This window comes from Lates calcarifer, unplaced genomic scaffold (genome assembly GCF_001640805.2).
Source record: "Lates calcarifer isolate ASB-BC8 unplaced genomic scaffold, TLL_Latcal_v3 _unitig_5489_quiver_634, whole genome shotgun sequence".
NCBI lineage: Eukaryota > Metazoa > Chordata > Actinopteri > Centropomidae > Lates > Lates calcarifer.
This window is the reverse complement of record NW_026117558.1, coordinates 202959-227340: the sequence shown is the minus strand read 5'-3', so window position 1 is coordinate 227340 and position 24382 is coordinate 202959. Positions and strand designations below refer to the sequence as shown.

Genomic DNA, 24382 nt, shown 5'->3' with positions numbered 1-24382 from the left:
CACATTCAAACGCTTTTATTCTGAAAGACTCAGGGGAACGTTTAAAATGATGTGTTTACTGAGGAAATGAATCTGACAGAACAGAAAACACTGAGACAGTGTGATGTTGAACAGTGATGAATGATAAAACTGACTGATGGTAAATCTGCTGCTGTTTGTAAACTCACACAAAGTTCAGCCTAAAGACTAACTGGGGACTAAAGTCGTGTCCTCAGTTGGAAGAAGCTGATTTTTGGGTCAGTGGTTAAGGTTAGGGTTAGAACAGGAGACTATGTAATGTCCCCAGAACGATCTATGACAATGTGTGTTTGTCATTGGTGTAAAATCACCAGTATTCGCTGCCCTCTAGTGGTCAGACTCAGAAATTGCTGCTACATCAATTCTAGTTTGACATTTTTATTTTCTCTTATTGTTGAATGATCCTTCAGTTCTCACATTAAAGCTTTACATTCAGTTCTGTTTTTTACTCTGGATTTTACATCTCAGGCAACAGTTTGTGAGGAAACCTACGGACAGAACAACACTGAAACTAATCATCAAAGATAAAGCAGCAACGGGCAGCCAGACTCTTTGTGGTAAACAAAGAAATTAAACTTTATTTATTTAAAGGTTTATTGTTGACATTGGAAATAGTTTGAATTTTTAAATATAACATAACTCTGTCAAAAACTACCAGATTCTGATTATTAGGTTAGTGATTATAATGCAGGAGTTTATACTGTATGTGGTTAGTTTCTGTACATTAACATTATTATGGAAAACATGTTAACCAATTTATTCCTAATGTATTTTCATTAGCTGATATACATTTGTATAAATGAAGAAAACAAGGTTTATACTTTTCTTGTTACAGTTTACTGAGACTGTGTCAACATGAAGAACATCAGAATCAATCACAGCCTCGTATCCACTGAAAACATTAGAAGAACATTCAACTAACACAGAAAACACAGAAATAAATGTACAACACAGTCTGACTGTGATATCAGGGAGGGAGGGGGCTGCTGTCACACACTGTTGTACTGAACATTAAACACCAGGGGACGTCCTCACTCCATTTAACAGCAGAACTGTTAGTTACACTCTGCATATTAACACAGTACACTGAGTACTTCTACACACCTGCTGTACTTGATGGTTCAGTCTGACAAAAACAAGCTCAACTCAAGCTCCACTTACTCCCTTGTTGTGGAGCTTTCGACTGTATTTCACCAGCTTTAACTGACAGTTGTTACAGTGAGTGTTGAAGGCTGCTGTAAGAGTCTGATGTTTAGTCCTGGGAGACAGTGAGCTGTGTGTTCATCAGTCAGTGTGTTTATATGCTCTCAACAAACCAGGCTTGTTCTACATGCAGCAGGTCAGTGATCACATTTCTGTCCCTGATCTATTTTCGAAACATGGATTCATTATTTTAAATGTCCTGGAATCTGACTTATTCAGACTCTTAGTTTCAGACTTTGGGTGGAGCCATTTTAAACATGAGGACACATCAGTCAGAGTAATGAAGACTTACTGTATCTGTCCCTGTTTGAAGTCTTTGTCCTGTACATGTTGAAGATTATTAGAAAGGTAATTATCCTCATATATGAGCAAGAAAACTTTGTTCCTGCAGCTGAAATGTAGCTGGAAAACCAGATTTCTCAGATTACTGCAGAGAGCTGACTGTAATCAGATTACTACAGAGATCTGACTGTAATCAGATTACTGCAGAGAGCTGAATGTAATCAGATTACTGCAGAAAATTTACTGTAATCAGATTACTACAGAGAGCTGACTGTAATCAGATTACTGAAGTCCATGTGAACACACTGATGCAACAATCATCACTAAGTAGAAAGGTTTCACAGAGATACCCACTTTAAATTTAAAAGGTTTAATTTTCACTAATGGAAAGTATTTAAGTGTAAGTACAAACCGGATGTACGTGTACTTTACTGGAGTATTTACGTTTTTTGCTTCTTTAAGCTTCTGCTCTACTAGTTGCTACATTTATCTGACATCCAAAGTAAAATTTGACAAACATAAAACATATGGAATTTAAACTAAAGAACCAAGATAAAATGTATTTTCATATGTAACATACGACTACCTGACAGTGTATGAAGTAATTAATATCAGCTCCATCCCAGCTACAACAGGAAAATGCTGCTAATACATAACAACAGGAAAAATAATCCAGTAACATGATTAATAATATGACACCAGCAGAGGCCATTTTCCTCAACTGAAAACTCATTTTACTTGTAAGACTTGAGTAATTTTACTTAAGTAACAGTTTCACTGCAGAACATTTACTGGTAATAAAGTATTTTGATGTTTTGGTATCGTTACTTTTAGTCAAACATGTAATATGAAGGAAGGATCTGAATTTTTCATCTACCATTGCACATGTCTTTTTAGTAATGTAGTTATTAAATTAACATTATACTTAACTATTTTATTTTAGTGATGTTTTGATGAAGAGCATCGACCAATGAAAGGTCAGAATGAGGTTCTTCACCTACTTCACTGTTTCTTTAACTGGTTTACCAGCTGCCAGTTTTCCAAACATGTACCTCAGTCCTGCTCTGGTTCCTTCATCCACTCTCTTCCTCATCTCCTCCAGTTTCTGGACCTTCTCTGTGTCTCCTTTCTCCTTCATCTTCTCAATCAGGAAGTCCAAGTGGACATGAGTGGACACTGAATCCACATTCAGGGCGATCTGCTCCAGTCTGACAACATGTTGGTAGGACTCTTCAAGCCACCGAGTCTTCTCTGCTGTCAGGTCTTTCATTTCCTTTTCCAGATTTTCCAAGAGGCTCGACTTCTTCTCACTTTCAGCTTTATTCTTTTCATACTTCTCTTTCATTTCTTTTACAATCCTCCGAACTCTCCTGGTCTTGTTGACATAGAGCTTCTCTTCTTTCACATGATCTGATGCAGGACATTTCCTAGTACAAACAGTGCAGTGGCCTCCTTTCACCACCACACATTTCTCAGGACTTGGGACCATCGTGCATGGATAGTGACAGTTCTCTTCACAGACTTTACAGGTAATAGCTCCTTTGAAAAACACCAGCCACCACTTCCCACCATCAATAGTTTCTTTATCTTTGAAGACCTCCTCAAATTCTACAGTGAATTCTTCATTCTTCTTCATCTCTTGTTCATGTTTTTTCAGAGCTTCTTGAGTTTGTGTGATCTCTGTCTGTTTCAGTTCAATCAACTTGATTCTGTCTTGCAGGTTGTTGATGCAGGCTGTCAGTCTGATTCGTGAATTCAACACTTCAACTGTTGTCATCAGTTTCTGAGGTCCAGATTTTTCCAGAAAGTCTGTAAACTGACTCATTCCCCTACCTGTCACTTTCCATGCATTCTTTAAAACCATATCAGTTTCCTGTTTTCGCTGTTTGCTCTGTTGGTTATCAAACAGGAAGTACAGAGGCTGCTTCCTCTCATTTTTAGCACATTTTATGTTTGCTGCATGAAGAGCCTGAAGAACATTTTCAGGTTTTCTTCCATCTGAGTGTGTGATGAGAGCTATGATGTTCTTCTCCAGGTCTTTTCCAAACAGAGAAACCACTGAATCAAAGACGTACCTCAGTCGGTCACTCAGTCGATTCTCACTCGCCTTCATCACCAGACCCACTGCAATAATTTCATGAACTCCATCATCTGAGCTGAACAAGTCAAATAACCTTTGACTGACTGCAGCATCCTTTTCATTCCCTGTGGTGTCTCCATATCCAGGAGTATCGATGATGGTCAGAGAGTAGGGCAGAGTTTTTTCTTTAAAGTCAAAGATCTCGTACACGATCACATCTGATGTCTGACTTTCATACTGACTTCTCTCTTCCTTCTCTACGATCTCAAACCAGATGTTGTCTTCAAACTTCACTCCCATGCTGCAGTTGAACAGAGCATTAACCAGAGTAGATTTCCCTGCTCCTGTTTCACCAACAAATAAGATGGTTTTGTTTTTCTTTTCAGGATTTTGTTCACCAACAGTCATCCTGGTCAGATTTCCAATCTTCTCTTTCTTTGGTCTCAGCTGGTAGAGAGCAGGAGATCCTGAACTGATCAGAGAACTTTTAGAGATGATGTCTTTGTATTTTTCTGTAGTGTTAATGTTCCTTTGAAAAATGCGACTGAACCTGCAGAAAAGTGGAGAATTGAGAACAGAGAGAATGGACATTTGCAGATCTAAAAATAGAATAATGTTATTCAATTTCACACTTACAATTGAATCATAAACTAATGGCATTTTTTTAAAAAAAATTCTAAGATGGAAAAGATTTAAAACATTTATAGTTCTTCTAATTGAAAAACAAAAACAGAGTCCAACTTTTGAAATGCATAATATTCATATCACATTTTACTACCACTGTGACTTTAACTTATTGTAACTTCACAAGGTTCTAGTGCTGACTGATACTTTTAACCTGACATGTGCTTCTAGAGTCATCAGGAGAAACTACATACATTTATACTTCTATGCAGATGACACCCCACTGTATTTAAATCAGACTAATCAGATGTTCAAACTTCAGACATGTCTTAAAGACATAAAGATGTGGATGACCTGTAATTTTTTCCTTCTGAACTCAAACCATAATGTATGTTGCGATTAAAAATAAAATTAAACTTAATTGAACAGCATTTACATATATTGCTAAATTATAATTATCAATCATATAAAATATGACACAGTAACATATTTCTGTGTCATCAGATCTGTAGTTAAACCTCATGGTTGTAATGGTTGTTACTCACATGGTGATGCCTGCTGGAGAGAGCTGTGGTGATAAACAGGTGCGATGGTGTCTGGATGAGAAAATATCAGTCACAGATTCATTCACCTGTAATGAAAGAAAGTTTAAATTACATCTGAAACAGACAAATAAGGATGATTCTATTAATGTGATGTGTTTTAATCATTTATCATGTAGTTTCAGTGCTAGCTGGTCATTTTCTAATGTTTCATCTTTTAATTATCCCCAATAATAAATAACTCCAGGGGAAATGAGCAGCTCATGATATCATCTGTATCTGTTCATGATACAGATCAGTGTCCAACAGGAGACGTGATGTTGGATTAATCATAGTTACTAATATAATCCAATGTAACCTCTGCCCTTATATGTCATGAATAATATTTCTCTAATGTCTGCTCTCTGTTCTTTAAGAAATGAATATGTCATTTTGCTGATTCTTATGTGTCCTGTCAGTTTAGAGCAGTTTCTCTGTATCCAGCTCTGTGTGTCCAGTCTTTGATTTTAAACCAAGTCAAACCAGCAGCTGTGTGACAGGAAGGAGAGTCCACTAAACATGGACACATATGTTTTTAAATGAGAGAAATGTCCAGTTTGACATGTGAAAGTATCCCATCATCCCTCTGTCAGTGATCTTACCTGTGTCGTTGTCTTCAGGAAGCTCTGTGATGCTGAGGAGGCAGAAGAGCAGAGAGGAGTCAGTGTTCACAGGTTTTACAGTCGGTCAGCAGAAGGGATGGACTCTCTGTGGTCACATTATTTTCACTATAACACACCCTGTTCAGGATCCTCACCAGAATTTAGAGCAGGACAGAGTCACAGGGTTTGAAACAGAGAGTTACTGTATCTCTGATGAGGCATCAGTTTGTCTCTGACCTTCCACAAAATATTTCAGTAAAGTAGTTAATAGCACAGTCACTGTGTCAGACAGAGTTTCTGTTACATACTTTTTAAACCACAGTCAATCGCATCAGATTAGCTGTAACAGAGGTGTAACCTCAGAGTTCCCACTAAGACAAAGGTCTGTGCATCTTAAACTGCAGCTGATGATGGAGAAAGTGAAAACCAAGAAAGAAGACATCATGTCCTCTCCTGGACCCTGGACCATCTGATGCAGCAGCTACAGTCACTGTGGATCAGCCTTCACCTCAACTACAGTTAGTTAGTGTGTACTTTAAGTATAATTACAGAGTATTAAGAATAGAAATACTCATTATGTTTTTGTGTTATTACCTGTGATGCTCCACCTGGAGCAGCTACACCAGTGTTAATAATCCAGTCATATAGAAAATAACAGCAGGACTACAACAAAACCAGGAGCCATTTTCTCGCTGAGCTCTGACTCTTTAAACAATATTTTCACCTCAGGCCTCTGACTGGTAATAGAGTATCTGATATTTCACTACTGTTACTTTTACTCAAGTAAAGGATCAGAGTATTTCTGCTCTGAAAATCATCCTGGAGCAGGAAGCAGGAAGGCGACAGAGAAACATCAACAGGTCAATATTGTAAAAGCCTGTACACAGTTGAGACATATCTGTGTTTTGTTGGTGTAAAATCACCAGTATTCACTGCCCTCTAGTGGCCAAAGTCAGGAACTACAGCTAATTACAGAAATTAAATCATAAATCATTAGAAATCTTTTCTATAAAACAATCAATCAATAGAGCTCTTTGTGGTAAAGACAGAAATAAGATTTTATTAGAGTTTAGATTCATTGTTAACATTGGAAATAGTTTTATATTATTTATCAAATATTTTTTTATATAACATAACACTATTAAAAACTGTCAGGGGAATTCTGTTGATTATAATGCAGCAGTTTATTTTGTATGTGGTTAGTTTTTGTACATTAACATCTATGTCCAATTTATTTCAGAATATACTTATGCTTGTTGATTTACATTCATGTAAATGAAGAAAATAATATTAATGTTACTTGTTTTCTGAAAACATTAGAACAACATTCAACCAACACTGAGAAAACACAGAGAAATAAATGTCCAACACAGTCTGACTGTGATATCAGGGAGGGAGGGGGCTGCTGTCACACACTGTTGTACTGAACATTAAACACCAGGGGGCGTCCTCACTCCATTTAACAGCAGAGCTGTTAGCTGGGTCCCAGTACACTCTGCATATTAACACAGTACACTGAGTACTTTTACACACCTGCTGTACTTCTACACACCTGCTATACTTTTTGTGTGTCCTCAGGAACAACAGCTTATAATATATTCATTATTAGATAGTAGAGTTGGTTTGTGTGTCTATAATTTAGGTGTTGGTTTGTCTGTGATTGTACCTGTTTAACTCTTGGAGTTTGTTCGTTGGTCAGGAGAGATTTCAAATGCACAAAGAAAACACAAGAAAGTGATGAACTGGATTCTATGAGTACGTCCATGTGGTTTAAGTAGAAAACTGTGAGAACAGTTGATAAATGAAACCTCAGGTTTCAGATCAAAAGGTGATTACATTTAACTCAACATCACAATTAATAGATCTGTATTGAATTAAGTTTTGTGATGTTTGAATATTTGTATGAGCAGTGAAGACTTTGCTGCCTACACACCTGTCCAATTAGAAGAACTATCAGACAAGAAACATACATCTTTTGTTTTTCTCCCAGCTGCTATAATTTTAGCATACACGACCTGTAGCACTGTAGGGACTCTTTTATCCCTTTGACTTTTCATCTCCTCCAGTTTCTGGACCTTCTCTGTGTCTCCTTTCTCCTTCATCTTCTCAATCAGGAAGTCCAAGTGGACATGAGTAGATGGTGAGTTAACATTCAGGGCGATCTGATCCAGATTGAAAACATGTTGGTAGGACTCTTCAAGGAGCCGAATCTTCTCTGCTGTCAGGTCTTTCATTTCCATTTCCAGATTTTCCAAGAAGCTTGACTTCTTCTCACTTTCAGCTTTATTCTCTTCATACTTCTCTTTCATGTCTTGTTGTGTCTTCTGAACTTTCCTTGTCTTGTTCACAAACCTCCAGTTTTCTTTCACATGACCTGAAACAGGACACTTGTTGGTACAAACAATGCAGCGGCCATCTTTTATCACCTTACAGTCTTTAGGTTTTGGGGCCACTGTGCATGGATGGTGACAGGTCTCTTCACAGACTGTACAGCAGGTGGCTCCTTCAAGAAAGAACCACAACCAACCCCCACCTCTGATGGGTTCTTTATCTTTGTAGACCTCATCAACTTCTACAGTGAACTCTTCATTATTCTTCATCTCATGTTCATGTTTCTTCAGAGCTTCTTGAACCTGTTTGATTTCTGTCTGTTTTAGTTCGATCAACTCGATTCTCCCTTGCAGGTTGTTGATGCAGGCTGCCAGTCTGAATCGCTCATTCAACACTTCAACTGTTACCATCATCTTTTGAGGTCTAGATTTTTCCAGAAAGTCTGTGAATTTACCCATTTCTTCCTCTGTAACGTCCCATGCATTCCCTAAAGGCCTCTTATTTCTCTGTGTTCTCTCTGTGCTCTGACAATTATTAAACAGGAAGTGAACAGGCTGCTTCTCCTCATCTTTGGCACATTTCATTTTTGCAGCTTCAAGAGCTTCAAGAGCATTTTCAGGCGTCATTCCATCTGAGTGTGTGATGAGAGCTACAATGTTCTTCTCCACATTTTTTCCAAACAGAGAAACCACTGAATCAAAGACGTACCTCAGTCGGTCACTCAGTCGATTATCACTCGCCTTCATCACCAGACCCACTGCATTCATTTCTTGAACTCCATCATCTGAGCTGAACAGGTCCAACAACCTTTGACTGACGATGACGTCGTGTTCGATTCCTCTGGTGTCTCCATATCCAGGAGTATCGATGATGGTCAGAGAGTAGGGCAGAGTTTGATCTTCAAAACCAAAGATCTCGTACACGATCACATCTGATGTCTGACTTTCTGACTGACTTCTCTTCTCATCCTCTACGATCTGAAACCAGATGTCGTCTTCAAACTTCACTCCCATGCTGTAGTTGATCAGAGTGTTGATCAGAGCCGATTTTCCTGTTCCTGTTTCACCAACAAGTAAGATGGTTTTGTTTTTCTTTTCAGGATTTCTTTCTCCAACAGTCATTCTGGTCAGAGTTCCAATCTCCTCTTTCTTTGGTCTCAGCTGGTAGAGAGCAGGAGATCCTGAACTGATCAGAGAACATTTGGAGATGATGTCCTTGTATTTGGATGAGATGTTAATGATCCTGAAGAAAAAGTAAAGAATATTCTCAATACATATTTAATCTTTAAATGGATGGGTGGTTTTTCAAACTCTCTTAATATCCATATAAGGAGCCTTGTATATCTCAGGAAACAGATTAAACCATGTTAAAATCATGTTTCTTGTTACCTTTAAAAAACATAAACTAATATTAGCAACAACAAACACACACTTCACTCTGTTCATCAGCCACCTGTGACCTGTGAGCTACACTGAAGATGTTGGAGTGTAAACTGTTCATCAGAGGTCTGAGCTTTAACACTTAGAAGATTAAATGACATATTTCTCATCAGTGTTTTCTTCACACCTCATGACTTTATCTGTTTTAACTGTGTTAATGTTACTCACTGTGTTGCCATGGTGACGCCTGATACAGAGAGCTGAGAGGGTCAAACAGATGGTGTCTGGAAAAGATTGAAAAACATCAGAAAACATTAATCACAGCTTCATTCACCTAATGATCCATTTTTACTCTGAATGAATCTCACAAACAGTTGAGATAACAGACAGTGATCAGAGCTGGTAGTAAACAGTCCTGTTACTGTAACATGTTGTGTGGCAGCTCAGTAACAACACGTGATTATAAAGTCAGTCGTTTGCTCACACTGTATTTCTATTGATGAAGATTAAAGTGTCCTGTCAGTGATTTCTGCTCCTTTAGTTTCTCTGTTTCCAGCTCTGTGTCCAGTCTCAGCTGATTTTAAGCCAAGTCAAACCAGCAGCGTCAGCAAAGTCAGTTAAAAATAGAAGGAGGATTTGGGAAATGATCAGAAGGAAAAAAAAACACTGACATCTTTGGTTTTAAACAATGAGAGAAATGTTCAGTTTGTTCATTATTAGAGAATTATTCAAATCTGTCTGAAAGCTTTCACTTTAAACACTAACCTATGAGAAAGTATACAGTATAAATACAGTTATTAAATAGTTCAATTCAGTCACAGGAATCATTTCCTGCTGCATTTAAATCTTTATCTCCTGACATGTGAAAGTTTCCCATCATCCCTCTGTCAGTGATCTTACCTGTGTTGTTGTCTTCAGGAAGCTCTGTGATGCTGAGGAGGCAGAAGAGCAGAGAGGAGTCAGTGTTCACAGGTTTTATATCAGAGAGGACGGACTCTCTGTGCTCACATGATTTCAGAGAAACTCTCTCAGCAGCCTCCTCCACCCTAAAACACCAAACGATAAAAAAATACATGTTGCAGATGAAGAAATACAGAAATGAAACTCTACATACTGATGTCAGTAAATTGTTCAGTAGCTACAAAAACACAGAAACACCTGATCAACTGAAATCAGCTGATCAGTTTAAATAAACAGAACATCAGGTAACAGAGCAATGGAGGTGTAACCTCAGAGTTCCACCAAGACAAAGGTCTGTGCATCTTAAACTGCAGCTGATGATGAAGTGAAACCAAGAAAGAAGACATCATGTCCTCTCCTGACCTGGACCATCTAATGCAGCAGCTACAGTCACTGTGGATCAGCCTCCACCTGAACTAAGCTTCTGTCTCCACCTTTAACTGACAGAATTAGATTAAAGTAAGGACACTTTAAATAATGACCAGAATCCATAATCCAGACAGGAAATGTACAATAGGAATCCTCTCTAAGCCCAGACAAACTATTAGCACACCAAGAAAATTGACAATCAGCTCAAATGTCAAATGGCCAGTTCTAGAAAATCAGCTCTCATGGACACATGGCCAATGTCAGAACAATCAATCAAAATCTCAGGAATGAAAATGATTTTGATTGTTTGTTCTTTTCATATGTTGGTTCTTTCTGAAGGAATTAAAACACACCTTAAAAGTTCTTGTTACCTCATTACTAGGAGCTTGTAACCTGCTTACTTTTGTTATTATTGTTTGTTATTATTATGTTATCTATAATGTCTTTGATGGATTTTAAATTAAATTATCTACTGTTATGTCATTAAATGTCAGGGGTATATGTGATGCACGGAAACACGTTTCCCGATGCAGGGAAACATGTTTATTTTGTAAAGGAAGTGAGACCGACCTCGTGCTTCCTCAGGAAACACACTGATGGAGTCACATGTTAAGTTTTGGGCAGGGCAGTGAGGAAGTGGAGTTTGCTGTAGCCATTGCACCATCCACTCTGTTGGAGTCTCAGTTTTCCTACAGGCATTTATAGTGATTATTCTACAGATGGTTCCCTCAAACAATGCCAGATGGATCATAGTCACACATATAATTTTGATAATTCAGTTTTCCTTCACCTACAACTGATGGACATGAAGAGTTGAACTCTAGTGTTTGTCTTTTACAAAGTAATACTGAGGTCATCAGAGGACAAAAACATCAGCATCAAAAAACTGTCATAATATTAAACATTAATATTATTTTCCACTGAGTTTATTTTTAACTGACATCAGTCCTGATCATAATAACCAAATATTCTTTGGAGGAGCTGTTCTGCATCAGGAGTAAAAAAGAATCCCAGTTCCTCTCCCAGCTCCACTAACTGGACATTTTCACCAACAGTCACACTTCAAACTTTCAGATTTCTTCTACACTTTAATGCAGCTCACCTTGCTGCTGCATCTTTGCTTGTTTCCTTCTCTGTTCAAATTCATCTCAAATGTTCCTCAGAGAGCAGAGAAGCACAGTCTGAGCTTCTAACACAAAGCACCAACACAGTCTGAACCTGATTACTTCCCAGGTGCAGCTCTGTCTCAGTCAGCCTTAGAGCCAGGCAGCTCCACCTGCTGGTCGGAGATATAAAATACAAACACACACCTGAAAATGGCTCCTGCTTCACACTGAACATCACATCAGAGAAGAAAAACTCTCAGCTTCATGTTCTGACCTTTTCCAGACCAAAGGATGAATGAATGAATAATGTGGAGAACAATCAGCAGATGAAGCTGCAGCTCTGTTCTGCTTTAAAGTCCATCATGTGTCAACTTTACTACAAAGTCTCTGGATCAAAGTCTTTGGACTGGATCAGCTGTTAGAACCAGAACCAACGTTTGGAATAGAACAACACAGTTTAATCAGCAACAATGTTCCACTGATGCTGTTTTTATCACCTTTAACATGACTATCATAGGCCACTTCTGGGGACATAGTTCAGACTAAAGACTAACTGGGGACTAAAGTCGTGTCCTCAGTTGGAAGAAGCTGATTTTTGGGTCAGTGGTTAAGGTTAGGATTAGAACAGGAGTCTATGTAATGTCCACAGAAATTACATATGATAATGTGTATGTGTGTTGTCATTGGTCGATTTTAGACCAATTACTGTATTTATTCCTTTAGTCTCCTTTAGTTCTTAAATTGAAGCTTTAAATTCAGAGAAGTTAATTTTTTGTTCTGGATTTTGCATCTCAGACAACAGTTTGTGAGGAAGCCTACAGACAGAACTCAGGGCTGGAAAAAAGTCTCCACCACTCCTTTGGATTTTCACATAAAAACATAAAGACGTTAATTTTTATTTATAGATTATATCTCTAAAATGACTCTGGAACTGATCATCAGTCAGATAAAGCAGAAACAGGCAGCCAGACTCTTTGTGGTAAAGACAGAAATAAAACTTTATTTATTTAAAGATTCTTTGTCGACACTGGAAAAATTTTATATAACACTCTCAAAAACTGTCAGGGAAATTCTGATTATTGGGTTAGTGATAATAATGCAGCAGTTTATACTGTACGTGGTTAGTGTTTGTACATTAACATTATTATGGATAACCAACATATTTCATGCTGTATTTTCATTAACTGATCTACATTTATATAAATGAAGAAAACAAGGTTTATACTTTTCTTGTTACAGTTTACTGAGACTATGTCAACATGAAGAACATCAGAATCAATCACAGCCTCGTATCCACTGAAAACATTAGAACTACATTCAACTAACACAGAAAACACAGAAATAAATGTACAACACAGTCTGACTGTGATATCAGGGAGGGAGGGGGCTGCTGTCACACACTGTTGTACTGAACATTAAACACCAGGGGACGTCCTCACTCCATTTAACAGCAGAACTGTTAGTTACACTCTGCATATTAACACAGTACACTGAGTACTTCTACACACCTGCTGTACTTGATGGTTCAGTCTGACAAAAACAAGCTCAACTCAAGCTCCACTTACTCCCTTGTTGTGGAGCTTTCGACTGTATTTCACCAGCTTTAACTGACAGTTGTTACAGTGAGTGTTGAAGGCTGCTGTAAGAGTCTGATGTTTAGTCCTGGGAGACAGTGAGCTGTGTGTTCATCAGTCAGTGTGTTTATATGCTCTCAACAAACCAGGCTTGTTCTACATGCAGCAGGTCAGTGATCACATTTCTGTCCCTGATCTATTTTCGAAACATGGATTCATTATTTTAAATGTCCTGGAATCTGACTTATTCAGACTCTTAGTTTCAGACTTTGGGTGGAGCCATTTTAAACATGAGGACACATCAGTCAGAGTAATGAAGACTTACTGTATCTGTCCCTGTTTGAAGTCTTTGTCCTGTACATGTTGAAGATTATTAGAAAGGTAATTATCCTCATATATGAGCAAGAAAACTTTGTTCCGCAGCTGAAATGTAGCTGGAAAACCAGATTTCTCAGATTACTGCAGAGAGCTGACTGTAATCAGATTACTACAGAGATCTGACTGTAATCAGATTACTGAAGTCTGTGCAACAGTCTATACAATGTAGCAGAGTGCATTTACTCAAATACAAATTGTAGGTACTTGGGTATTTTTATTTTATACTAACTTCTACTCTACTCTTTACTCCACTACATCTAACATCTGTCGTTAAACTAAAATGCATTTCCATAAACATACAACAACTTTTCAGTGTATACAATAGTTAAATCAGCTCAACCAGCTACAACAAGAAATTACAAATACAATTACGGCTTATAAATCAGCACAACAATAATTACAACCCAGTAAAATGATCAGTAATATAACCCCAGCAGTGGTCATTTTCCTGTATTGAGAATTCATTTTACCTATAAGACCTCTGTACCTTTACTTGAGTAACATTTTCATCACAGGGTGTTTAGTGGCAATGGAGTATTTTGGTCTTATGGTATTTTTCTAAAAAGAAGGGAAAAATCAATGTATGAACTAGAGTTTTGGAGTTACAGGTGCTGAAGATTATATTATTGCATATGTCTTGCAAGATGAAATCTGTTGGAAGGTTATTTGTGTCTGTAGTCCATTTGTCCAGAGGAATTAATACTGTACAGTTGTTGCATGCCAGGAGTTTGAGTATCTGGTCTCTTAAATGAATGTATTGAAAGGCAGGCTAGTGACTCTTCCCTCAATCCAGGCTGAGAAGGCAATGGGTTTCTTATTGATTAAAAACATTGGGTTGTTCCACAGAGGGCTGTGAGAGCATGGTGAGAAGTGGTGATTTAGAAGTTTGCTGGAATTCCACCAGGCAGTTAAAGTGGTATTATTTGTGTAGCAGGTATGAGTTTTTTCTATAAATGGGAGGTATTTGATGTTTCATTCTTGAGTTAAATTATTTTCAATTTCTAGCCATGGTGATTTGATGTCATTTGTCCAGTGAGAGATGTACAGTAACTGATGTGAGATGAAGTAGAAATGGAAGTTTGGAGTGCCAAGCCCTCCATATTTTCTATTTTGGAGGGTAGATCATTTTATTTGTGTTTTGTTTTTTTGTTTTTTTTCAAGTAGAATTTGGTGACTATGCTATTGAGAGAGGAGACCCAGCGTAGGGGTGGGCTGATAGGGGCCATGAAAAAGAGAGTTTATTTTTGAAAGGATGTTCATCCTAACAGTGGCGATTCCAGCGATTAATGATAATGGTAATTTGTTCCTCAATCTTTCTAGGATGTATTTTATTTCTTTTTCCAGGGGGATGTAGTTTGAATAATTCATTTAGATTTGAGAAGATGTGGATTCCAAGGTATTTAACAGAATTAACTTTTTGTTTGGAGAAAGGGTCCCCGGCCACAGCATTCCATTTTCTTATAGATAGAATCTCAGATTTTGTTCCAGTTGATGGAGTAGCCAGACACCCTATTATAACTGCTGATCAGTGGACTGATTGAAGTTAGGATGAGGGGTTCATAATGTAAAACTCTATAACTCCTCCCCTTCTGCAGGAAGAACATCTGCTAACTACACTACTGTTACTGTTATGATGTGCAACATTACTATTCCGCTGACAATGTTTGTTAAATCCGTTTGTTAAATCTGTTGTTATATAGTGTGTAAATCTGTCTGTATTTGCTGCTGGAAACGTAATTTCCCCGAGGGAGTCATCCCAAAGGGATCAATAAAGTCCGTCTAAGTATAAATACTGATGCATATACTTTATATTTTTATTTATCCTATTTTATTGTATTCTTTATTTCTTCACGTTTATTTAACGGCTTTGCTTTTTACTGTTTATTGGAGCTATGTCTGGCACAACAATTTCCTTCGGGATTAATAAAGTTCTATTTTATCTTATCTTAAATAATCTGGGTGTTTTCTGAGGAGTGTCTCCCCCGACGCAGCCGGTTTAGACTATGTGTATTAATAATGACATTACAGATTCCAGTCTGATTGACAGTGCTTTACTTATTATTTTTGTGTCTGTATGAATTAATGATCTGGGATAAATGATAAATGGAGCAGTTGGTAAGATCCTTGTTTAGCTTTGGGATATGTAAGATGTAGTATTCATTTAGTGGGGTAGGGTTTTTATTTTGGTGAATTTCAGATATTACATTAGAGAACAGTGGTGAGAGAAGAGGCCAAAATTGTTTGTAAAAGTCTGCTGGGTCTGGTTCAGGTGGTCTACTATTAGGCATACAGTGGAGCGCTTTAGTGATTTCATCTAGGGAGAGAGTTTGATCATTGAGCAAGGAAGAGAAGCCAACTTTGAATGGTGTCTTTACAAACAGGAAGCAAGAAATCCTGCATAGTATATGAATATTACACTTAATAAAATTATCATGAAATTACATTTTGATGTTTAAAGAGCGTCGACCAATGAAAGGTTTCTTTAACTGGTTTACCAGCTGCCAGTTTACCATGCATAAACTGCAGCACAGCACTGGTTCCTTCATCCAGTCTCTTCCTCATCTCCTCCAGTTTCTGGACCTTCTCTGAGTCTCCTTTCTCCTTCATCTTCTTAATCAGGACGTCCAAGTGGACATGAGTGGACACTGAATCCACATTCAGGGCGATCTGCTCCAGACTGACAACATGTTGGTAGGACTCTTCAAACCACCGAGTCTTCTCTGCTGTCAGGTCTTTCATTTCCTTTTCCAGATTTTCCAAGAGGCTCAACTTCTTCTCACTTTCAGCTTTATTCTTTTCATACTTCTCTTTCATCTCTTTGCAGACTTTACAGGTGACAGCTCCTTCATAAAACATTAAGCCCCACATCCCACCACTGAGTTTTTCTTTTTCTATGTGGACCTCATCAACTTCTGCAGTGAACTTCTCATCATTTTTCATCTCTTCTTTAGATGTCCTCATCTTTCTTTCACACTCCCTCTTCTCTTTCTCATGTTTCAACATTTCTTCTTCATTCTTCTTCATCTCTTGTTCATGTTTCTTCAGAGCTTCTTGAACCTGTTTGGTTTCTGTCTGTTTCAGTTCAATCAACTTGATTCTGTCTTGCAGGTTGTTGATGCAGGCTGGCAGTCTGATTCGTGAATCAACACTTCAACTGTTTTCATCAGTTTCTGAGGTCCAGATTTTTCCATAAAGTCTGTAAACTGACTCATTCCCCTACCTGTCTCTGAGCGGAACAGGTCCAACAACCTTTGACTGACGATGACGTCATGTTCGATTCCTCTGGTGTCTCCATATCCAGGAGTATCGATGATGGTCAGAGAGTAGGGCAGAGTTAGATCTTCAAAACCAAAGATCTTGTACACGATCACATCTGGTGTCTGACTTTCTGACTGACTTCTCTTCTCTTCCTCTACGATCTCAAACCAGATGTTGTCTTCAAACTTCACTCCCATGCTGTAGTTGATCAGAGTGTTGATCAGAGCAGATTTTCCTGTTCCTGTTTCACCAACAAGTAAGATGGTTTTGTTTGTCTTGTTCAGATTTCTTTCTCCAACAGTCATTCTGGTCAGAGTTCCAATCTTCTCTTTCTTTGGTCTCAGCTGGTAGAGAGCAGGAGATCCTGAACTGATCAGAGAACTTTTAGAGATGATGTCCTTGTATTTTTCGGAAGTGTTACTGTTCCTTTGAAAAATGCGACTGAACCTGCAGAAAAATAGAGAATGTGGAGTAGAGTAAATGCACATTTGCAGAATTTAATCCTTACTTTATACACCACTAATTAATTGCTTCCTGTTAAACAGTTAATATTTAAATCATATGACACTTTCTGATCTGAAAAGTCCAAAATGTTGCAGCTGACTGAAGTGTGCTGGAGTTTGAAATTACATTCATCTACAGTGTAATATGATCAAACAGTAATGTGTTTACTTCTCAGACAACACAATTTTTATTATCTAGAATGTTTACATTTTTAACTAATATTTCTGTGTCATCAGATCTGTAGTTAAACCTCATGGTTGTAATGGTTGTTACTCACATGGTGATGCCTGCTGGAGAGAGCTGTGGTGATAAACAGGTGCGATGGTGTCTGGATGAAAAAATATCAGTCACAGATTCATTCACCTGTAATGAAAGAAAGTTTAAATTACATCTGAAACAGACAAATAAGGATGATTCTATTAATGTGATGTGTTTTAATCATTTATCATGTAGTTTCAGTGCTAGCTGGTCATTTTCTAATGTTTCATCTTTTAATTATCCCCAATAATAAATAACTCCAGGAGAAATGAGCAGTTATTATCATTAATAAACAATATATTGATGGTCTCCTGTTCATGATACAAATATCACTCTTTGGCTTTCTAAGCATTTACAAGAGTCCAACAGGAGACGTGATGTTAAATTAATCGTAGTTACTAATAGAACATAATGCAGTATCATCTCACACACAGACACAGTCATATGAAAAACAAAGTACGTCCTCTTTGAATTCTCTGATCTGTCTAGTTTGGTGATTTGATACCAGGACAAAATGAAAATCATCTGTAAGAGGAGCAGAGAGGTGAAATCTGAATCCAAAGAGAGTAGCAGATCATTTACTACTTTAGCAAGTGCTGTTTCAGTAGAGTGAAAGGCCCTGAAGGCAGACTGAAAAGATTCAAAAGATTATTATCAGCTAAGTGAGCTGAAAGCTGCTGAGACACAAGTTTTTCTAGTATTTTAGAGAAGAATGGAAGATTTGAAACAGGCCAATAGTCACCTAAAGACCCAGGATCAAGGTGTGGTTTCTTAAGTAAAGGTTTAACCACAGCTGTTTTGAACCTAGAAGGAACAGTGCCAGTCGCAAACGATAGATTCACAATATTCAGCACTGCAGGGCCCAAGACTGGCCAGAGATCTTTGGAGAGAAGCTAGTACCAGCTTAGATAATGAATCAAGACATACAGTGTCGAAATTCATCAGAGCAGAAACTCTCTGAGACTCAGTATGATGCACAACTGGTTCTGCAGCAGATGCCGGAGAAAATTAACTGATTTTTAATCTAATCTCATCAATTTTACTGCAGAAAAAATTCTGAAACTCACAAACAGTAAAGGGTGAGCAGCTAGGAGCCTGCTGCTTTTTAGTGAGTTTAGCTACAGTGTCAAAAAGAAATCTAGGATTATGTTTATTGCTATTGATTAAGTTTGAGAAATATGCTGTTCTGGCAGTAGACAGTGCACGTTTATATTCCAGAACACCTGGTGCCACTGGAGATACAGAGCTTCTGATTTGGATTGCGCCATTTGTGCTCCAATTTCCTACAGGCCTGCTTCAGAGCACGTGTGTCGTCTGTGAACCAGGGTGTGGACCTCTTTGGCTGTTTAATTTTAGTGGTGAGAGGTGCAACTGAATCAAGGAGACTAGACAAGGTTGTATTTAAATCCCTGGTACAGTTATCAACAGAACCAATTGCTGTCGTAAAAGGGGCCAGGACCTCTGGTAATTGCTCACTAAGAACAGTTAAAGTTGTGGGACCTATGTGTCTGGTGGAAGATACATTTGAAACAATTTTAGGGGGAAAGGCTAAAGTTGCATCAAGACAAGACATGATAAAAAATTTCCAAATTCATCTAAAAACTGTGAGTAGGGACCAGGTGGTCTGTAAAGTACCACAAGGTGGAGTGGTTGGAGTCTATTTCCCTGGTGATGGAGATCTGAAGCTACTGGAGAAGGTTTCAATACTACAGCTTCAAAGGAGTTAGAAGAGATATTAAGAGCTGAGGTTAGACCAAAGAAAGATTTATAAATTAAAGCGACGCCTTCACCTTTTTTCGTAGCCCGAGCAACATGTGCATTGGTATACTCAGGTGGGGAAGCTTCATTTACAAGTATGAAATGTCTGACTGTGTCAACAGGCAGTAAATGCAACACTTACCAGAACCACAAAATATCATATGGATATGTCAAACTCAGAGTTCCAACCAGAGACAAGAGACAACCTTTGTGGAATCCAACATCCATTGAAAACATGTTTGAAAATTACAACAGCACGGCGTTCATTTTGGTTATACAAGGGCTGGATGGCTTGTAGCAACAGCCTCAGTAGCCCACACTGCCACAGCACCCCTGGGAGACATGGTTATAACCCTTCTCCAAGTCTACACAGAGTTGGCTGCCTGTTCCACTGCCAGTTTTCAACAGTCAGTCAGGCCTCCATTCCAGCACCCTGTGAATTGGACTGTGTTCAGTCTTTCCCAAATTTCACCTGTTTGATAAGAGTCTTGGCCCGATCACATCTACACTCCAACATTCAGCCATACTCATAGCACCACCTACTGGCAATAGGAAATGACGTGTATTACACATCGATGTATTCCTCAAGTAGGTTGATAAAGATCCATTTCACATGAGGTCAGAAATCGACTATTAAAGTAACAAGGAGCCAAGAACATACTTGTCAAGTCTTAGGGTGAGAGAAAAAGAGGATTAAGCCCCTCTAAGGATCTCACAGCGCTGCTCTCATGAATGATACAAATATACAACTGATGGACGATGACGATGGATGATGATATTTATCTAATTTGTTCTGTGTCTAACGGTCATGTAATTTCAGAACTACGAGGTATGGCTATTAAATAATGAGACTGAGCTTATGAGGATGAAACCACGTGGTTCACAGTCACACTGAGTGTTATATATTAAAGGTTGGGTATTCATACACAACTGCTGTAAGTTTCCAATAAGGGACGTCTTTAGTTCACAGTTAGTTAGTTAGTTCACTGTTCACTGTTACTGATTGAAGTGTGTGTGTTGTAGCTGAGGCGTCTGAAAATGATTAGTTTCAAAGTTCAGCAACTGAACCAAACAGCAGCTGAATCTTTTTGCACATTGAATGGGGAACACGGCACATCACATGCACATGTGTTTGAATGGCACAAAAGATTTAGTGAAGGCAGAGATGATGTCTAAGACTAGAGACATTATGAGCGTTCATATACATCAAGAACTTCTGAAAACATTCAACAGATTGAACAAATCGTTGGAAATGATCATTGACTCAGTAAAAGAATGAGAGCCAGAACTGGTCTCCACTGATAAAGACACAGTTAAGCAGATTCTGCATGAAAATTTGGACCTAAAGTGTGTGACAACACTCCAGCTCACACTGTGCTGTCCATCTGTAAAACAGTTTCTGGCCCAAAAACAAGTCAGTGTTTGATCACCCTCCCTGTTCACCTGATCCAGCACCATGTGACTTTCAGAGGTTCTGAGACGACTGTCTGAAGAAGACCTGCTGCACTTTGATCAGTGGAGGACCTGAATGCAGCGCTGTGTGTTGATGCAGAAGAAGAGGACGTTGAAGGAGAAAGACACTGAAATGTTTCTCTTCAGTAAATTTGTATAACAGCATTAGTCTGGTTTTTAATAGCCATACCTCGTATACCACACTGATTTCTAAGATTTTTGTTTCTATCAATGGTTTATACACAAATAAATCATGTTTGGATGTCAGAAACATTAACTGATCTGTTACATGTCACAAGTAAATGTGATTTGTCCACTGTTTACACACCCATATAAACACATATAAACAACATAAATTCTACAGCTGCAGCGAAACAAACACAGACAAAATCATATGTTGCTAGGCAGTGCAGTAGCTGTCGATGCTCTCACCTGTACAGTGATTTTCAAACAGTCATTTGTTGTACACACCTGTCTGTCACTCTGTGAATCTGTTCTAAACCCAACTTCTCTACTAGTTCATTCTCACTGTAAAACATAACCAGTCCACTCAGCCTCTCTGGCCTCACTGTACTCCTCCTGGTTTTTAAACACTGAACTCAATGAACCCTGCAGTCACAACAGGCATTATTAAAAACAGTAGAAAGGAAGTGCATACCTCATGGACAGTAGAAGTAAAGGTAGAAGTCACAGCTGATGGATCCACCAAAGTCTTATTGAAATCTTGTTACAGGCGCACAATTTATTATAACTATATAAAGTAGTCTGGACATTCTACAAGAGACACGAAGCTACTTTATTTTAATAATAGCATTTTGTCAACAGTATAGAACTAACCTCTTGTCTTTGTGATAAATGCAGAAACAGTGAATGCTACAGATCATCATCTCTGTGTGAATTGACTGTTGACTAGCAAACATCTAATGAGTTGATGGGTACTGAAATAAATAAATATGTGAGCAAATAAAGCTACTGTATGTAACTGGGCTGTACTGCATAACTTTTATTAAATAATGATGAGAGGTCTGCCCTTTTTTCACTTGAGCACCTGCCAAAATGTCTGTGCCCTACTAGAAACAACACTTACAAAACTTAAACTAATATATTCTTATTTACTACAGGAACACTCAAACCTCATCAAAATTCAAGGACATCATCTTGAAATGTGATGAGATCCAAAAGGAATCTCCTGCCCGCTACAGACTGATAACAAAGACAGACAACATTGGGACTCTAAGAAGAGTAACCTTTGGTGAAAAAAATCCAAACAAGGTCAACAAAACCATCTTACTTGTTGGTGAAACAGGAGCAGAAAAATCTACTCTGATCAACACTCTGCTCAACTACAGCATGGGAGTGAAGTTTGAAGACGACATCTGGTTTCAGATCGTAGAGGAAGAGAAGAGAAGTCAGTCAGAAAGTCAGACATCAGATGTGATCGTGTACGAGATCTTTGACTTTAAAGGTAAAACTCTGCCCTACTCTCTGACCATCATCGATACTCCTGGATATGGACACACCAAAGAAGTAGGGCGTGATGTTATTGTCACTCAAAGATTATTTGACTTGTTCCGCTCAAAAAAGGGAGTTCATGAAATTGATGCAGTGGGTCTGGTGGTGAAAGCAAGTGAATGTCGACTGAGTGACGACCGGACTCGATCAATGAGAGGAATGAGTCAGTTTACAGAGTTTCTGGGAAAATTAGGACCTCAAAAACTGCAGGAAACACTGGAAGTTCTGAGAGAGCGAATCAGACTGACAGCCTGCATCCAAAACCTGCAAGACAGAATCAACTTGATCGAACTGAAACACAGAGAGATCGAGCAGACACAGAGTGCACTGAAGAAATATGAACAACAGATGAAGTTGAACAAAGAGTTCACTGTAGAAGTTGATGAGTTCTACAAAGAGAAAGAAACTACTGATGGTGGGATGTAGGGGTTGTTTTTTTTTGAAGCAGCTGTCTGTTGTACATTCTGTAAAGAAAACTGTCACTATCCTGGATGTACAGTGGCCTGGAGACCTGAACACTGTGAGGTGATGAAAAAAGGCCACTGCACTGTTTGTACCAAGAAGTGTCTTGCCTCAGCTCATGTAAAAAAAGACTGGATCTATGTCAGCAAGACAAGAAAAGTCAAGAAAACCCTGACAGATGTGAAAGAGAAGTATGAAAGGAATAAAGCTGAAACTGTGAAGGCAGCGAGTCTTTTGGAAAATCTTCAAAAAGAGATGGAAAACCTGGAAGACGACAAAGCACGTAGCTTGAGGAGGCCTATGAGCATGTTGACAGACTTAATCAGATCGCCCTGAATGTGGATTCACTGTCAACTTATGTCCACTATGACTTCCTGATTGAGAAGATGAAGGAGAAAGGAGACACAGAGAAGGTCCAGAAACTGGAGGAGAAGACGCATCGACTAGATGAAATGATCAGGACCGGAGCACAGTACACTTATGAAAGAATCTGTAAAATATTCAAAGGAAACAAAAACAACAGAAGCAATACTGAGGTTTAAACTCCATAATACTCATGTTTGTAATGAACAAATCTGCAGCACATGATCTACATCTAATGCCAACAGCTGGTGCCAAAGCATCACTAATTTGGCTAAATGCTTCAGTTACCAAACATTAGTAATATATGTACAATCAAAATACAACACTTAAAAATCACTGGCAGTGGATGCTGAAAAACATTGCCAGTGAACATATTCTGGTGTTTTGTATATTTTCAGTTTGTCCAGAACACCTGTTTGATGGTGGTGGTGTCTGATGAGACAGAAATGTTGGAAACAAATAGTTAAACGTAAAACAAGTGTTAATTATGTGTAATTTTTAGATCTGGTGAGATGTTTACTGAAACTGAATCAGTGTAATTTTCTTTGAGTGTGTACAGGGTTTTGTGCAGCCATGAATCATTAAAGAATATCCAGTTTACATTGATGAATACAGTGTTTCTCTTGTTAACAAGTTAAAAACAATATAATGTGTAAGATTTCTCTAACATGTATTATTGTGTAAATATCTGCTATGCAACCATAGGGCTTAGGTTTGATAGCATTTTATTCAATTTGAATTTTTTAAGATTCACTTGTGTAAACTGTTTGGGTTCAGATTTGAACATCAGTGCACCTCAATTATTCAACTGATGACTGTTCTTTTTATTTCTAAGGGAAGCAGATACAGCTTGGAGTGCAACTCTGACTTGAAAATGAAGCATGTGGGTGAAATTAAGACTAAAATCACAGCTGGAGTTTACAGACTTTTACACCTTAATAATAGCCAGCTATTCTATTTCATCCTACCTAAAAACTTGACACAATGTGCAGAGTGAACATTAACCAGACAGACACTTTGGCCTCATTAAATCTGGGACCAGATTCAAAATGAAACTACCTGTCAGAATCCAAAACAAATCTGCAATTCAATAATCAAATTGATGGTTTGTGTAAAAATAAAAGCTACAGAGTTAAAAAACCAAACTGCGTACTGTTTTTTTGTTTTCAAGTTGCTTCTGGTGTTTCTATGTTATTGTTAAAAGACGACCAGCTGGTTCACCATGTAACATATAAAATATGAATAAATGTATGTAAAGTCATGGTTTGTGCAGAGAATTTGCGAGTACTGACACTGAACATAATTTCTGACAAAGAATGATCGATTGT

The 24382-nt window shown here is 38.2% G+C and overlaps 2 protein-coding genes across 4 annotated transcripts; one reads left to right on the top strand and one right to left on the bottom strand.

Moving 5' to 3' along the window:
- Positions 1-2499: 2499 nt before the first annotated feature.
- LOC108874629 (uncharacterized) lies at positions 2500-10164 on the bottom strand. Of its 3 annotated transcripts, XR_007811458.1 has the most exons (6): positions 10001-10160; positions 9329-9384; positions 8430-8963; positions 5391-5422; positions 4753-4838; positions 3589-4133 (listed from the first exon to the last, which is right to left on the bottom strand). XR_007811458.1 is itself a non-coding variant. In XM_051068932.1 (4 exons), exons 2-4 carry the CDS (start codon positions 9337-9339, stop codon positions 2501-2503), a joined length of 1623 nt encoding a protein of 540 aa, XP_050924889.1. In that variant the 5' UTR covers positions 9340-9384; positions 10001-10164; the 3' UTR covers position 2500. The 3 variants fall into 3 exon arrangements, 2 of the variants coding, with proteins under 2 accessions (XP_050924889.1, XP_018518665.1); XM_051068932.1 differs by lacking the exons at positions 3589-4133; positions 4753-4838; positions 5391-5422 and adding an exon at positions 2500-3578 and having other exon boundaries at positions 10001-10164; XM_018663149.2 differs by lacking the exons at positions 3589-4133; positions 4753-4838; positions 5391-5422 and having other exon boundaries at positions 6424-8963; positions 10001-10158.
- Positions 10165-19607: 9443 nt separating this feature from the next.
- Positions 19608-24200, top strand: LOC108874601 (uncharacterized). The gene is made up of 3 exons (XM_051068931.1): positions 19608-19672; positions 21839-22601; positions 22979-24200. Exons 1-3 carry the CDS (start codon positions 19608-19610, stop codon positions 23231-23233), a joined length of 1083 nt encoding a protein of 360 aa, XP_050924888.1. The 3' UTR covers positions 23234-24200.
- Positions 24201-24382: the final 182 nt, after the last annotated feature.

Excerpts from the sequence above, each read along its gene's own strand:
- LOC108874601 (XM_051068931.1), top strand. The coding sequence starts at position 19,608 with ATGGTTATAACCCTTCTCCAAGTCTACACAGAGTTGGCTGCCTGTTCC. Across the intron at positions 19,673-21,838 it reads TCCACTGCCAGTTTTCAACA|GAACACTCAAACCTCATCAA; the intron begins GTCAGTCAGGCC and ends TATTTACTACAG. Across the intron at positions 22,602-22,978 it reads AGTTGAACAAAGAGTTCACT|CTTGAGGAGGCCTATGAGCA; the intron begins GTAGAAGTTGAT and ends CAAAGCACGTAG.